This window comes from Centroberyx gerrardi, chromosome 16 (genome assembly GCF_048128805.1).
Source record: "Centroberyx gerrardi isolate f3 chromosome 16, fCenGer3.hap1.cur.20231027, whole genome shotgun sequence".
NCBI lineage: Eukaryota > Metazoa > Chordata > Actinopteri > Beryciformes > Berycidae > Centroberyx > Centroberyx gerrardi.
The window spans coordinates 25,621,207-25,636,450 of record NC_136012.1 but is presented as its reverse complement, the minus strand read 5'-3'; the positions used below and the strand labels follow the sequence as shown (position 1 = coordinate 25,636,450).

The window sequence follows — 15,244 nt, the reverse complement described above, 5'->3', positions numbered from 1 at the left end:
CCGACATCTTGTTTGCATGTAAACAGAGCACCAGTAGTGTCTTGGTTCCATGTGTCTCTTCTGTACAAAAGTATAAATATATGCTTTCTCTCCATTTTGTTTTTTGTTTTTTTTCACATATCTAGGATGTAGCGGACAAAAAAAAAAAAAAAAGGTTGTTTTAGTTCCCCGGAAAAAAAAAAACGCCAGTGTTGCAGTATCTGTGCTGGAGGTTACCGGTTTTGTTGTGTTTGTCTTGCCCCCCCCCACCCATCCCCCCTCCCCTCCCTCCCCCTCAAAATCCCAATTTGCTGGCATGTGTGGACATTTGCCGTGGGTGTTTGCTTGGTGTTGGTTGATCGTCTCTGCATAAATAAAAAGGTTTTTCGGCACAGTCCGCGGCCACCGGGCCCAAAAAAACAAAAAAAAACAACCGTTGTGTGTCCGTTTTCGCTACAGCAGATCCATCTTAGGTCTGTAATGGAGCAGGAGGGGCGATTTCTGCAACGACAAACAACAAAAAAAAACACAACCTCAGCATGAGTCAGCGTTTGTCAAGTCCATAATCCCATATCTTTAACAGCGAGGAAAGTCCGGCAACAATTCAGTTCATTTCAGCCAATTCAAAATATAAATGCAGTTCACATCGCTGTGATAAAGCCCTCTTTCTTTCTCAATAATGTCTGGGATGCTCAAGATGCTCTTTACAGATTTGATATGAGAATCTGCTTATGGAAAAAGGATAATATGTTCCAATCAATCATCTATTTCTTTTGGTTTCCTCGGATGCGCAGCGGCAGAAGCCTGCTTGGTCATGCCTGCTTAGCATCAATCAAATCCTATTAGGACTACAAACTAAACGCATCAAAATTGCTTGATGTCATTACAATGTAACGCACGTGTTTCTATGAGATTTCACACTTCTCCGCAGACAGACAGATGCTAAGTTACCTTAAATCTCCATCTTGTCACGACGACAAATTTCAAAGTGTGGTCCTTGCCCAAGATTTCCTCGTTGCATAAAATGTCCAGCTGTGAAGAGAAGACACAAGGACAAAATTACTTGACATCTAACCTGAGGGTGTTTGAACTTTCTGAAAGCGGGCGGAGAAATAAATCTGTTTTTCCCCCCAGCGAAGGCTAACAGGATGATAAGACGACACATAGTGAAACACACTGGTTTGAGGCCACTGCAACACACACAACGCCGAAACTAAACTTCCAACACCGACTCGGCCCTTCACTTTTCATTCTCTGTTTATAACATCTCTATTTCTCGGAGAGGAGGCTGGGGGAGGTTTGCTTTGCCCTCGGCAGCTCGGCAACAGGAGGGCTTTTTGGGAGAACACAAAAGTTCACTTGTAAACAATACTAATCAAAAGGCAGCCTCGTCAAATCCACCGCTCCTCTCCTGCGAGTTACGCATTGATATTCTGAGCGCTGCCTCGCATCTGCATCTGCATCTGCCAATCAATACCGATCTGAGTGCAAAAGGGGGCTTCTGGGGGGGGTGAAGGAGAGCGGGGAGAGAGAGGGGGAGGGAGAGAGGGAGAGGGAGAGAGACAGAGACACTGCCACAGCATCACCTGCTGGCTCACACTGGTAGTTTCGCCTGGCTGAGAAACAGCAGCCGGCCTTTATCAGTCCTGACAGAGCTGTGGATGCTGTCCAGGTTTGTGATTAGCAAGATACCAAAAATAAGCCAGGAAAAAGCCTGGAAAGCAGAGATTTCCTATTAGAAATGAATGAGGCGTTTGTGTCAAAACCAGAAATTCTGAAAAAACGGAAAAGCACATCCCTGATCTTCCTCGATTTCACTGTTTTGGTCAGAAAGTTTCTAGATTCCAGCTATGAGGCGACGCTCAAACTCTCTCCTTCACACAAACGCTCACTTAAATCAATGTTTGCTAAACTAAAATAGAAATGCAGCAGAAGTGGCGATGCTTTCATTCTGTAATGTCATGGACAGTTTATGTAGGAATGCACAGAGAAAAGTGCAAACAAAATATATACTTGAGAGATTTATGCTGCGTGCACGTCATGTTGGATTCACTTTGAGTTTGAGCTGCTGACTGGAGGAAAACCAACGCTCACATCAGCCTCCTAGTGGTAATTACAACTAGAGCGTGGAAATCTTTTGTAGGGTCTGAAATCTCCCACTTGGCGACTCTGCTTATGAAAAGCGAGTAATATCTGCTGCAGCTTGTTTATGGTCGATTTTACATTTATAAATACAAATGATTTTGGATGCGGGCGTTCCAATGTGAAAGCTTCGAATGTGAAAGCTTATGTAGTCTGAGAAGGGGATATAAAAAAAAAAAAAGTTTACTCGTGTCTGAAAACTTGAATCCTTAAAAAAAACAGACAACAAGATGTCATCCCATTTTTCCGCCTCTTCCATTAATGCGATTGTCAAATTGGCATTTGACAAATTTGAAATTTCAATTGAATGAAGAGGCATTTGCTGGATGTAGACTGAAATAAGTGATGAGACTCCAACTATTTGGAAAAGGTCTCTAATCATGTCCTGCAGGTATTAGGTACAGTATGACTGTCAGTAAGGAGGACACAAACTGATGAATTTCAGCAGCTCTGGCCAAAGAAAACCAACATTTCGCCTGTACTTCAGTCAAATACCTACAAATCACCAGGAGGAGAAAAAGTTATCACCTGAAATTCATCTTTCAGTATTTCAAATATACAAATGGAGACAGACAGACAGAGAGAAATGTCTAATTTATAGATCTTCACATAGCTTATAGCTTCAATGATATCTCCAACACATCTCTTTGATTTTGGAAGATTGCATGTCCCTTTTTTCAAACTCTGGTGCTCCCAATTCATGCCTAAAGTCACCAAACATCGTCTTCAGTTCATTCATTCATTCATTCATTCATTCATTAACTCATTCAGTTCCTTCAGCTGCGGAGACACTTAGCTGTGTGACACGACGACAACGCCGGGTACACAAACAGAAGGAACGAGTAAATGGCACGCTGGTTTTTTTTTTTTTGTATTTTCTATTTTTTTTGACGAGAGCGTCGCGTTGTGAAGCGCGGCGCTCGCCTCGCCGCTGGAAACAGAACGGGTTCGAACAAACGGCTCTCGATAGTCAATAGATAAGACAACAATGGCCGGGCTGAGCGAGAGGCGGCTCTGCCAAAGCTGCGTTATGGAAGCCGACGCTATGATGGAGCCGACCCACTCGTCTCCGTGACAGCCGGCGAAAAAGACACAGAGAATAGAAAAATAGAAGACAAGCAGGCGGCCGCCATGATTAGTCACGGCATCCTAAAAATACATCTATCAAATTATCACCCCCCCCCCCCCTCCTCCACCCCTCCACCCCCACCCATCCCCCGCTGCGCTGATGAGGGTGCTAAAGACATAATAAATAGCAAAATTACAAGATATAGATATCACAAGGGCTTATTTCCGGCTGAATATAATGAATATAAAGGCTTTGCATGTGTGTACAGATAGTGTCAGTCACAGAAAAGTACATTACTTTGTCCTTTATATACTTTCTTGTGATTATCTAAACTTTCTAGTGCATTCTATTATCCCAAACGCCAAGAATTGAAGGGGTTTGAAAAATGCTGCTGGTGCTTAATAAACACAGGTGATTCTGTCCTCAAATTCATAACTATTTGGTAAGCAGAGGAATTAAGATAACTCATTCCTGTCAAATTTTTCAAATGGAGGATCGCTCATTTTAGAATTAAACTTTATGTGGAGGAACTAAACTTCTGCACACTTACTTCCATGCAGGTTTCTTTATTTCACCAAGTTTTTGGTTGAGTTGGTCCTCATCAGACCGAAATCGTGGCAAAATAAAGAAACTCGTATGGGCCTAAGTGTGCAGAAGTTTGTTCCTCTACTTATATTTATTTTGGCCTCTAGCACCTCAGCAAAGATAGTAGTCGAGTGTGCGGTTATCTTTCTATATAATGAAACTCTTTGGAATATAAAGTAGTATTTCACCCAGGTCGGTCCACTACTCGTCTCCCCACTCGATCCCTTGAATAACTAGGAGTAATTTATAAGCAGAGGTGATTCTCTACTATTTAAGCCTTTTTGTTACGTCTTGTATTTCTTTGTTTTCCTCCTTCATTAAAATGGCTGATCTACGGTTTCAAACTGCACTGCCCAGCCTGACCTTTTCAGAATAGGAAGGGGTGAGCACAGGTGACCTGCAGGTCAAACCTGGCCTTTGAGCAGTGGAGCGATTTGACTGGTGCCAAGTGTTGTGTAACAGTCAGGGAGCGGGTCGATAAGATCAAGGACAGAACTGGAACAGATCCCTGGATGACGGAGCAAAAACCTGCTCAGCTCTGAAGCACCAGGCTCAATCCAGACCAATGAACTCCCGACTTTCACTTGTAGTCGTTTCTTGTAGGATAATTGTAGTTTAATAATTTGCTAATTTTACACTGAAAACTGCATTTTGCGATTCATGGGACTAGCAGTTTCCTCTGAGCTCATGATGAACTCATCAATTCTAATTCAACTGAGGAATTGGAGTTTGAAAAAACCTACAGGAAACAGAATTGGAACTGAATTGGAATTTTGGGAAGTTTAAATTTAATTCAATGAAATTCAGTGAAATTCCATGTTTTTTTTTCTTGTTTTTTTTCTTACCAAATATCTGAAATTACACGTAGTGTTATATATTATCAATATTGAATATCATAAAATGTTAAAGGGACCTTTCAGCAGGTATTTGATGCATTGCATGTAATTGTAACACATACAATATGATGAACATTTTGATTTGTTGAACTGTCTTTTATTTGATTCATAATGTTTGATTTATAATGTTTAGCGAGTCAAGACAAACTCTTAGAAGTGGAATTTCACAGATTTGAAAGGAAATTCAATTCTGTTTCATGTCATTCCAATTCAATTCACATTCTGTTTCCTTACAGCTGGGTGACATTCACTTTCCAACTCCAACTGCAGGAACTGAACTGGAATTTACCATAAATTCTCGAAAAATAAATTCCCAACATTGGAGCACACAGCCGTCAGAAGCTCTGATTGGGCTCTCCAGTCTGCGGGTTGGAAGCTGTGAGCCTCCATTTACATGAACCCATGTGAGTAAAGAGAGACTTTCTGTGATTGGCCAGGAATGATCTCGACTGGTTCAGGCGACAATTAATTCAGGAAAGCAGCTCCAAAGACAACTGTGCCAGGCTCATGACTCGCAAAATTTAAAATGGTCACAAGGGTATCGAGATTTTAAAAAAAGCAAATGAGAGCGTCCTGCAGCTGGATCCAGGCTAGTGGAGCGGGTGATTATCTGTACCTCATTAAACGATGTCAGGTTGAGCTTTTTGGCGATGAACTTCTTGAGGTGGAGGACCGTGGCTTGTGCCGAACAGCGGATCCACTTGCGTTTCAGACCGCGAAGCTTACTGCTGTTGCACTCCAAACAGATGCTGACCTGTAGGAGGAAACACACACACACACACACACACACACACATACACACACACACACACACAGAGATAGCAGAAGGTTAAAAGTTACAGCCATTTCCACATAAAGCATGACAGAAAACCACTCAGTGTAGGTGTTACAGTGATATCAATAACTACTGTAGGTTATAGGACTATATTGTCCCACTATGTTTCCAAACATTCCCTATTTAAGATTACTCCTGATATATTTTTTTGAAACTTAAAAAAGGTGCAGCACAATTGCAAAACTGGAACTTTGATACAACAATCGCCTTGAATGGGTAGACATCAAAGGACAGGGGAAGAGCTCGCAAGAGAAGTCAACTATCAGGGCCGGGTAAAAATATTGATTTTCTGATTAATTGCTATTTTCATTTGGACAATCCAATCGATCTTTTAATCTTTGTGTGTAGATTTCACAAGATAAGATAAGATAGCACTTTATTAATCCCCTTGGGGAAATTCAGGTAGAAAATAACATTGTTTGTAGCGGGCCTCCTCTCCTCTTAGTGTTAAAAATTTACTTTTTTTAGAAATGCACCATATTATAGAGGGTTCCCTGTGCAGTTCATAGCATTAATTCTCATAAAATGTATTTCATATCTAACCAGTATTGGTATTGTAACTGAAATACCCCTAATTCAATCAATATTCGATACCTTATGAATCGGAAAGGAATCGAATCGGGGGATGAGTGCTGATACCCAGCCCTATGCACCATATTCAGTCTCAGTCACTAAGCTAGTCCCCCCCCCCCCCCCCCCCCAATGGCCACACAGCCAGTTTCACTCTCAACAGCACCCTCAGATGATGCTTGGTTACCTGGGTGGAGAACCAAAACTTACTTCACCTCTTTTGGCCTGAGGCTGGTGCTACTTTCTGCTCGCGGTGCACGTCTCACCGAGCTCAGGCCTGTACTGTTATGCTTCAAAACAGAGTGGGCCTCTTTCATGTGACCGTGTGCCACTGTCATTGGCCCGTGCCTTTGTTTCCCCCCCCCCGAGACGGCACGGTAGTTGGTTCTGGCAGTCGGTGGTTGCAGGAGTCAGAATGCATTACCGCCATCGGGCTTCTGCCTCCCCCCCCCCCGCCGCACTACCTCGCCGTCTGGGCAGAGTGGCTGATCGCTGCATTTTCACGTGCCTTTTCTAGCGCGGGAGGACGACAGCGGCCATGCATTTCTCTATTTGTGGCCGTCTTTCTCTCACACTCCCACTGTCTGTCTCTCTGTATCTCTCTCTCTCTCTCTCTCTCTCTCTCGAAGCAGGAAGAAATAACATTCTCCTGGCTTCTGCTTAAACTCAGAAATCATCTCCGTCCTCGAATAAACATCGGCAGCGCTGTAATGCCCCCCACCTCCACCCTCCACCCCCTCTGCCCTTCCGTAAGCAAAGAGCAACGCTGTAATATATCTGCTTTCCAGTGGCGCTGGCAATGAGGGAGGCTCATAATGTGAAATAAAAGCCTCGGCGGCGAGCTGGAGTCCGCGGCGGCTCGACAGGGGTCTCGGAGGCAGTTACATTACATTACACTACATTAGTGGCATCGTTACGGAGCCGTCGAGCCCTGCTACAGCCACGCACGCTCGCAGATGTGACTGATGCAATAGTGTGTGTCAAGCAAATACAGTATTTGCCTTTTGGTGCCACCCGGAGAAAGCTAAACGCTATTTTGCAGGCTGATTGCTGAGCTATAGAAGCAGGCAGTGAGGGCGATGGCAGAGTGTCTATTTGTATTGGTTTCCTAAGTCTTTGGGTGTGCTGTAGCATGACAAGTGTGTGTGTGTGTGTGTGTGTGTGTGTGTGTGTGTGTATTAACTCTGTGGACCACTGATAAATCTTTGAATATTCAAGGCTTGATTAATAATTTAGAGCAAATCCGCGTTCTCTAATTTCCAAGTCCAAAATAGCTACATTATGTTATTACATTCATAACATTCATATATTTTTCCTCCCAGTAATCTGACCATAAATTGATAAGATCCTGACAGTAACCCTATCCTCATATTCTCTACCTCAGTGGTTCTCAATGTGAGGTCCGGGGACCACCAGGTGCCTTGAGGGGGTTCCAGAGGGTCCCCAGCAAATTGATGAAGTGTTAAACTTCAACATTACTTCATTTACAAGAAGTTAACACACTTAGAGAATCTAGAAGAATGACTATTTTGGTCATAGTTTCACTGTTAACTCTCTACCAATACAGATAGTGATGAAATTCTGGACAATATCACATCTAACAATAAAAATATTCTCACAATTGGGTCCAAGAGAGAAAATCTAATCAAATGGGGGTCTGTGGCTCTAATGTGGACTACATTAGGGGTCCTTGATATGAAAAAGGTTGAGAATCACTGCCCCGCCTTATCTGAAGACACCAACCACTGAAATATCACGACTTTACGCTTCGGCGATAATGTGGGTTTCTCTGATTAATTTTGCCTTTCATCGTTCCTTTTTTTGCGGTTCTTTTCCTGGTGTGTCACCGCTCTCATTAGCTCTGCTTCACACCCCAAGGTTGCGCTTTGAAAGGTCGTCCAGAAGACAGAGCGGGGGGCGGTGGGGGGGGGGAGCGTTCTGGAAGCCGGCCACGCACGCCGCCTCGCCCGCCGCTTCTCACATCCGCGCGGCTTCTACATCTTCAGCTACGCCCGAGCGACGGGAGACCGCTCGGCCTTGTGGGACGATTCGGTGCCTCGGCTTCATTCTTCCTGATTTTAGCCTGCTCGTCTCACTCTTTCTTCCGCACCTTTTTCTCTCTCCGTCTCTCTCTCTTTCTGCACTTTTACCCTCTCATGGCGTTTTTCAATCTCCTCTCTTCACCCCTCTCTGCCTTTCTGACACAGTTCATATCTCTTCTGTCCATTACGGTGGCATCCTCTGCTCTCCGTCATCTGCAGCGGGGACTGCACTCTATAAAATAAAAGGGCTTCGAGGGACCTTTACAGTGGTAACCATAGTACCACCTCCATATATTTATCATATCCTGCAATTCTCTTTTTGGATGTTTTACAGTAGAATTAAATTATTATACTGTAACACAATAACTATAGTGTCTCTCAAACGACCAGAGGATTCCTCGTTGAAATGAGAGCAAAACTGAATTTATCCAAAACAATTCCTCTTGGGGGTGGAGCAAAAGTGCAGCACTAGTTCAGTATGTATACAGTAAAATGTGGGACTTCTACAACGGCTATATCTGTGGGTATTCTTTGGGTATTCTGCAACCGTAGGGAACCCAAGAAGGTTCCCTGAAGAACCCCTTTGTAAAAAGGTCCATGCATACATACACAGCGATCCTCTTAACAGAACCCTATAAAGGATACTGTTTTCTACTGAGGAACCCTAAGGTGCTTATTGGCTCTCTTTGGATCCTAGAAGAACCCCCAATGAACCCCTAGTTTTGAGAGCGTCCATATCTCCAGCACGGCTCATTCCCTCTCAATCCTCTCTCCTTTGTCATTCTCTCCCTTCTCCACCTATTTCCTTTCTGTCTGTTACACCAAGTCTCAATATCCCACCTTCACCGCCTATTTCCAAATCACAGGATCATTTCACTCCAATGTTAATTCCTCACAATTACATTATATCATCTGCGGAGAGGACCTCATCACCCTGGGTCGTGACTTATTATCATCAGCAGGGCTTATTCTCTCTCAATCCTCCAAATCTCTCGTCTTCTCTGCCTCCACTCTTTCCCTTCCCTCCCCGTCTCTTTGACATTTGACTGCCGTTCCCCTTCCTGCATTCTGCTCACACAGACTCTGCTATTACCCATTCTGAATGCATTCTGCACCACTGCTGAATATCCAAAGGGCAGGACCTTCACCTCCATTGGGGCAGCCTGCCTTCCCCACGCGGCAGCAAGCAGCTGGTCGATTGGAGTTGACGGGTTTGTTTTCAAAATCTGCTCAGTTGATCTTTTTTTTCTCTCCAAGAACAGCAGCTAAACTGGTATACGACCAATTTCCCTGAGCCGGTGCAGCATTCGGGCGCGGGGGAGGCGCTCCACTTCTGAATGTGGCTGTGTTTCTGATTGTCTGTCCGACACAACACTAACTCCGCTCTCTCTGCATTATTGATATCATTTCGCAGCGCTCGAGAATGTGCCAGAATACCAATGAAATCAAGAAAAGCCAATCTGCATTTTAAATGCATTCGCTGGGTGGTTGTGGTGTGATGCTGTGGTGCCTGGCAGTAAGTGGACATATACAAATGAAACAGCCATAACACCATAGAATAGAACCCAGTAATTGTAAAACACAGCCTGCTAAATCACGAGGGCACCTTTGCAGAGGCAATAATGGATGTGCAACATTTTAAGGCAATTGTGCCAAAAATAATGACCAACAGTGTTTTTTTCCACTGTGCATTTGTTCCAGATAGACTGCTGTGTTACCCACAATTATTTTATCCAATTTGCTTCTTCTAATCTCAGCTAAAAGACAATATTGCCAATCTGCATTGCCTCCCAGAGTTTCTCACGGAGCATAAAATTGTAATTTCAGGAGGCCCTGGGAACAGGAAATGAGAAGGAGTTCAAGGAAGATGTCTTCCTGTCCATCAGGAAATTAAGTCGTACCTGTTCGTCGCTACGGTGATAGTCGTTGTCCTCTTCTGGTTTCTCCTCTCCTGCCTCCTTATTGGCTGTGTCCTCTGATTTTGCATCGCCTGTTTGGAAAACAGTGAGAGAGAGAGCATTTAGTGGCCTTCTTCTCAATTCTGAATCAATTCATATTCACCACCCAGAGTAGAATTCACTGTACAATCCACAGTTATAACCCAAAGATACACACATGCATGCAACAAAATCTTTGCAAACTGACTACAAACAGTTCTTTAGTGTATATTTCATGGACACTGCAATGTCTCAATTTGCATTTGCCTGTTTCAGTATATCAGCAGTTAACAGTATGTAATTGCCAGCGTCAAGACAATAAGCAAGCGGCATGTGTGTGGCTCTCTCATAATGCTCGTTAACCTAAGTCAAGTGGCTTGAGCTTAATTGACTTCGGTGCTGGCTGCTGATTGCCCACATGCAAAACAACACTTGTCGGATGCCTGGGAAACAGGCATGTTTCTGTCTCTGAAGTACTTTAACAGCCTGTGCCTGTTCGACCGTACAGCCGGCTCCTGCACAAGTCCATTTATAAGGCAATTACGTGTCCAAGGGTGTCAAAGCATCCTTTATATGACTTATCCGCTGTCTGGGCACGTCCCTAATCCAGGGCACCTTCTCATCAAGCAAAACCCCCAGTCATTCTCCATACTGATTAGCCTACATGAAGCCTGGCATCAGCTCTACCTTAATTGAGTTCGGCTGGTTTCGCCATTTGTGCCTTTCTCGGGAAAATGGAGACAGAAATGGGGGTTGTTAGAGAGAACAGCAATCTCTGGCAGGCGAACATAAAGGTAAAAGAGGAAGGAAAAGGGATTTCTCCTCACCCTGGGTTACTGAGCATAATAGGTTCAGAACTGTGCAAGCAAGGCAAGCTCCTGTTAAATAATAAACCACATGGACCCTTTGGTTTGGTGCTGGAAAAAACCTGGGTAACAGAGTACACCTTGAGTCGAATACATATACATATATATATATATATATATATATATATATATATATATATATATATATATATTTAAACAGGCTTGACGCGGGTGTGGTTAATTTGCCTCAGGAGGGAACAAGTTAAGCTGTTTGAATATTGTACTGCTCAGTGTCACAGCGACTGAAACAAATGTACAAACTGTACAACTGCTCAGAAATTTGAAAATGTTTTTAATCAACTGTGTCTAGATCCTTCTGTCTTATCCTCCAGATTGTCTATTGGAGAACAAACAATTCTTGTTTGGTCTCTCTTGACAAAGTCGCTCGCCTTAGACTCAAACGGAAAACCATCAAAACATGCACCCCTTGGTTAAATGAGCACACCCAGAATATTAAAAGGAAATGCCGTCAAGTGAAGTGCAAACGGAAGAGCACTAAGCAAGATGTTTTTCACTCACAGTTAAAGGAAGTAATGATAGATTTCAATCTAAGAGTGCTAGGCAAAATTATTTTTCTCACCTGATCTCCAACAATTCCCACAACCCCAGAATTCTTTTTAGTACTATTGACCATCTTATCAGTGCTCCCATGACTGCAAATATCAAGCACTCCCCTGATGAATGTGAGAATTTCATGGTTTTCTTCTCTGAGAAAGTTGTAAACATTAGAAATCACATTATTTTGGAATAAATGGCCTGACTCTTGATTGGTTCAGATCATTTCTCTCCGACAGGTATTTCTCCGTTATATTAGGTAACTTAATTTCCTCCTCTGCCAAACTGAGCTGTGGTGTGCCCCAAGGTTCAATCCTGGGTCCTATTCTATTCTCAATTTACATGCTCCCTCTTGGTCACATAATAAGCAGGCACAATATCGCTTTTCATTGTTACGCAGACGACACGCAACTCTACCTTCCTGTTAATCCTAGTGATGCTGTTAGCATGATTGCTCTTAAGGACTGCCTTGCTGAAATCAAGTGCTGGATGTCCCAAAACTTTCTCCAACTAAATGAGGACAAGACTGAGATTATTTTATTTGGCCCCCCCAGTTGGACACTGGGGATTCATGAAAATCTTGGCATCAGGGAAACTAGTATTAAGTCCTCTGCCAGAAACTTGGGAATTATCTTTGATTCTAATCTAAATGTTGAAAATCAGGTACAAGGGGTTATTCAGTCATGTTTTTATCAGCTAAGAAATATTTCCAAAATCAAGTCATTTCTATCTGCCCCTGACTTGGAAAAAGTTATTCATGCTTTTATCTCATCCCACCTAGATTATTGTAACTCCTTATATTCTGCACTTAGTAAAAAAGCATTTAATTGCTTGCAGTTGGTTCAAAATGCTGCTGTTAGGCTTTTAACTGGAACAAAGAGAAAAGACCACATTACCCCCATTTTAGCGTCCCTCCACTGGCTTCCGATTGCTTTTAGAATACATTTTAAGATTTTATTGATTACATACAAAGCAGTAAATGGCTTGGCCCCAACCTACATCTCTGACCTCTTAACCCCTTATGTACAGGGGCGTACCCTCAGATCCTCGGATCAAGCTCTTCTCTCAGTTCCTATGTCTAGGTTAGCAACCAAAGGGGACCGAGCATTCGCCACTAAGGCACCTAAGCTGTGGAATAACTTACCGCTTAAACTTCACACAGCTACTTCCTTAAACTCCTTTAAACATCAACTAAAAACACATATTTTTAAACAAGTCTTTGACTGATATTTACGCTATTTTTATTTGTTTTATCTTTTTATCTTGTGTTGTATTTTATTTTTATTTTATTTTATTTATTTCATCAGTTATTTTACACTGTCTCCTTGTTGTCACTGTTTAAGCACTTTGTAACTATGTTAAGAAAAGTGCTACATAAATAAAATTATTATTATTATTAAATGTCACCAACTTTTTTACTGAAAAAAGACCTGTTTCAGACCTGTTTCCACATAGCTATATATAGCAAGTTTACCAAGAATGTCGGTTGATTTTGACAAAAATATCGTTTTTGCAAAGACAATATGTTGTATGTCAATAAATCTATTCTGCTGAAACACCAATGAAAAAACATTGCATGAACTTTAGTCCCACCCGCAAAGGTGCTGATTGGCTCGATTGTTTCTCAGAGCGAGAACGATGTGTTTTTTGAATGCATGTTAATTTATATAATGTATAACATGTTCATGTTTTTTATGTTTTAAGTGATTCATGCATTGTCAAGACCTGCCCATGCTGACCATTGCTTTGCACGAGCACCACAATGGAAAGAAGTCTTCTTGACTTTATTGTGTGTTAAATTCCTCGACAATTTTATTATATGTGTATGGTTGTGGCCTAAGGGCCTTCAAACCCATGTACATTTTAAAATCTGTCAAATAAAATCAATCAATCAATCAATCAATCAATCAATCAACAAGCCGTTGATAAGGGCAACACCAGACTCTCTGAATCGCTCGACAGAATCTGAAGAGTGGGCGGGATTCAGGAGTCTGGAACCAGGCTCATACTACGGTACAGGTAGGTATTGTTTTTCTACCCTAAGAACTGCGGTCTTTTCTCCCTGGATTCAGTGGAGGCAATAACTTGGTGTGTGTGGACGACAAGTTTTCTCCCACTCAGATTATAGGTGGGGTTGTTTTCACCCTCTTTGATCCATTTTCTCTTCGGACTACCTGTCACCAATTCCACATGGTATTACTGGGAAGAGCCTGAGTGTGCTTGGCGTCTCTACGGTGATTGTTTCCAGGGTTCGCCTCGCTGATTGCTGATCAAGAGGAGGGTTACTCTGGTTGTGACTCACCTTCAAATAACCCCAGAGTATCTCATCGACTCTAAATAGACGCGCAGGCTTGGTTTGTATTTGAGGTAGTGGCGGCGGCGGCGGCGGCGGCAGGTAATGGGATGATTGCTAGGGTCTGGGGATTTGGAAAACTGTGCAATCTGTCTCTTTCAGAGTTTCCTCAGTCAGTTTGTTTAACAATCTTGTACGGGTAAGAAAACTGTCGGCTGGTTGACAAGTCAATGATTTATGGGACGGCTCAAGTCTCACTCTCTCTCTCTCACACACACATACACTCATCACACTTGTGCAATGACATTCTCAAGTGAGGCTATATTGGGGATGAGATAGAGTAAACAAGCCGTGTGTGTGTGTGTGTGGGAGTGTATTTTGTGATGAAAGAGATAGCACGTTCAGCAGACTCAGCATAGTCATGTCCCTCCATTTTCCTGAGTTAAATGCTCGGGAAGGCAGAGAATTTAAGCCGTTGTTTGTTGCTAGCTGTGTGCCAGTGGTAACCAGGTTTCTGTTTTGCCAGTGTCAAGTAGAGCTTGGAAGGGAATTCATCACTTGTGCATTTGGTAGATTAAAGTGAATAAGCTTACATTTGTGTGTAATGTTTATAAGAAAGACATTTTTATCCAATGCAGTTGTTGATTGAGTGATTGGTTCAGTCTACTGTCCATAATGTCCTTTGGTGATTTGCGTGTTTTCACCCATTCAAAGTATTCTGTTCCATCACCACACGGCCATCTTGGTAGGAAAATAACAGGTGATTGTAATAAATGAACAGGTGAATATAATCAAATGACAGCCGCAGCCAATGAGCTGTGTATAGGGTAAAGCCCCATAATGGTAGGAAATGCATGTGACATCATGGGAATACTATGAATATTGAAGGATTACGTGGATTTGAGAAAATTGGGCTCATCAGACCCTTTCAAAACCCCACTGGATAAACTCAAAAATACATTGTCGTCAAGCTAAAAACCAAAGTTATCTTCCTATCCTATTCCTAAGTTTCTGAAAAGTTGACATTTTGGAAATACAAGGTTTCTGTCCCATAGCGACGATATGCGTCTGTAAACCTCTGCACCAATGCCACCAAGACTAATTCCAGTACATTTATTGCACTTGGCCAATAAAGTGACTCTGATTTGGATCAATGCTGTTCATTAACATCCTTGCTCCTTCCTGAATTCAGCTCTCAGGAAATCACAAAGTGCTGAACTGTCCTTTGTTGTTAGCAATGTGCTAGCACTAGCTTTATCGCACTGAGCCGATGAGCTAGGTGGGACCCGAGAGACTGGGTTTCTATTTCTGCGGGATTCTGGGTAAACGAGCCTTTAATTAAGTGCGGTGCAGTTGAGCTTGACTGGCAGGGACAACCTTCACAGAGTGCTGCTGTCGCCTGTGGTTAGTCGAGTGTGATCTCTGCTTTACCAAGAGTTAACTTTGGTTTGCCGTTCGTAAGTGGGGGCTAATGA

The 15,244-nt window shown here is 42.8% G+C and overlaps 1 protein-coding gene across 1 annotated transcript in view; it reads right to left on the bottom strand.

The window, feature by feature from the left end:
- Positions 1-289: 289 nt before the first annotated feature.
- Positions 290-15,244, bottom strand: part of pcgf3 (polycomb group ring finger 3) — a 55,476-nt gene continuing 40,521 nt past the window's right edge. Inside the window, exons 7-10 of the mRNA XM_071920263.2 lie at positions 10,020-10,108; positions 5,288-5,425; positions 931-1,011; positions 290-480 (exon numbers count right to left, since the gene is read on the bottom strand). Of these exons, the coding sequence (XP_071776364.1) occupies positions 433-480; positions 931-1,011; positions 5,288-5,425; positions 10,020-10,108 (356 nt within the window). The 3' untranslated portion in view covers positions 290-432. The remainder of the gene's footprint in view (positions 481-930; positions 1,012-5,287; positions 5,426-10,019; positions 10,109-15,244) is intronic.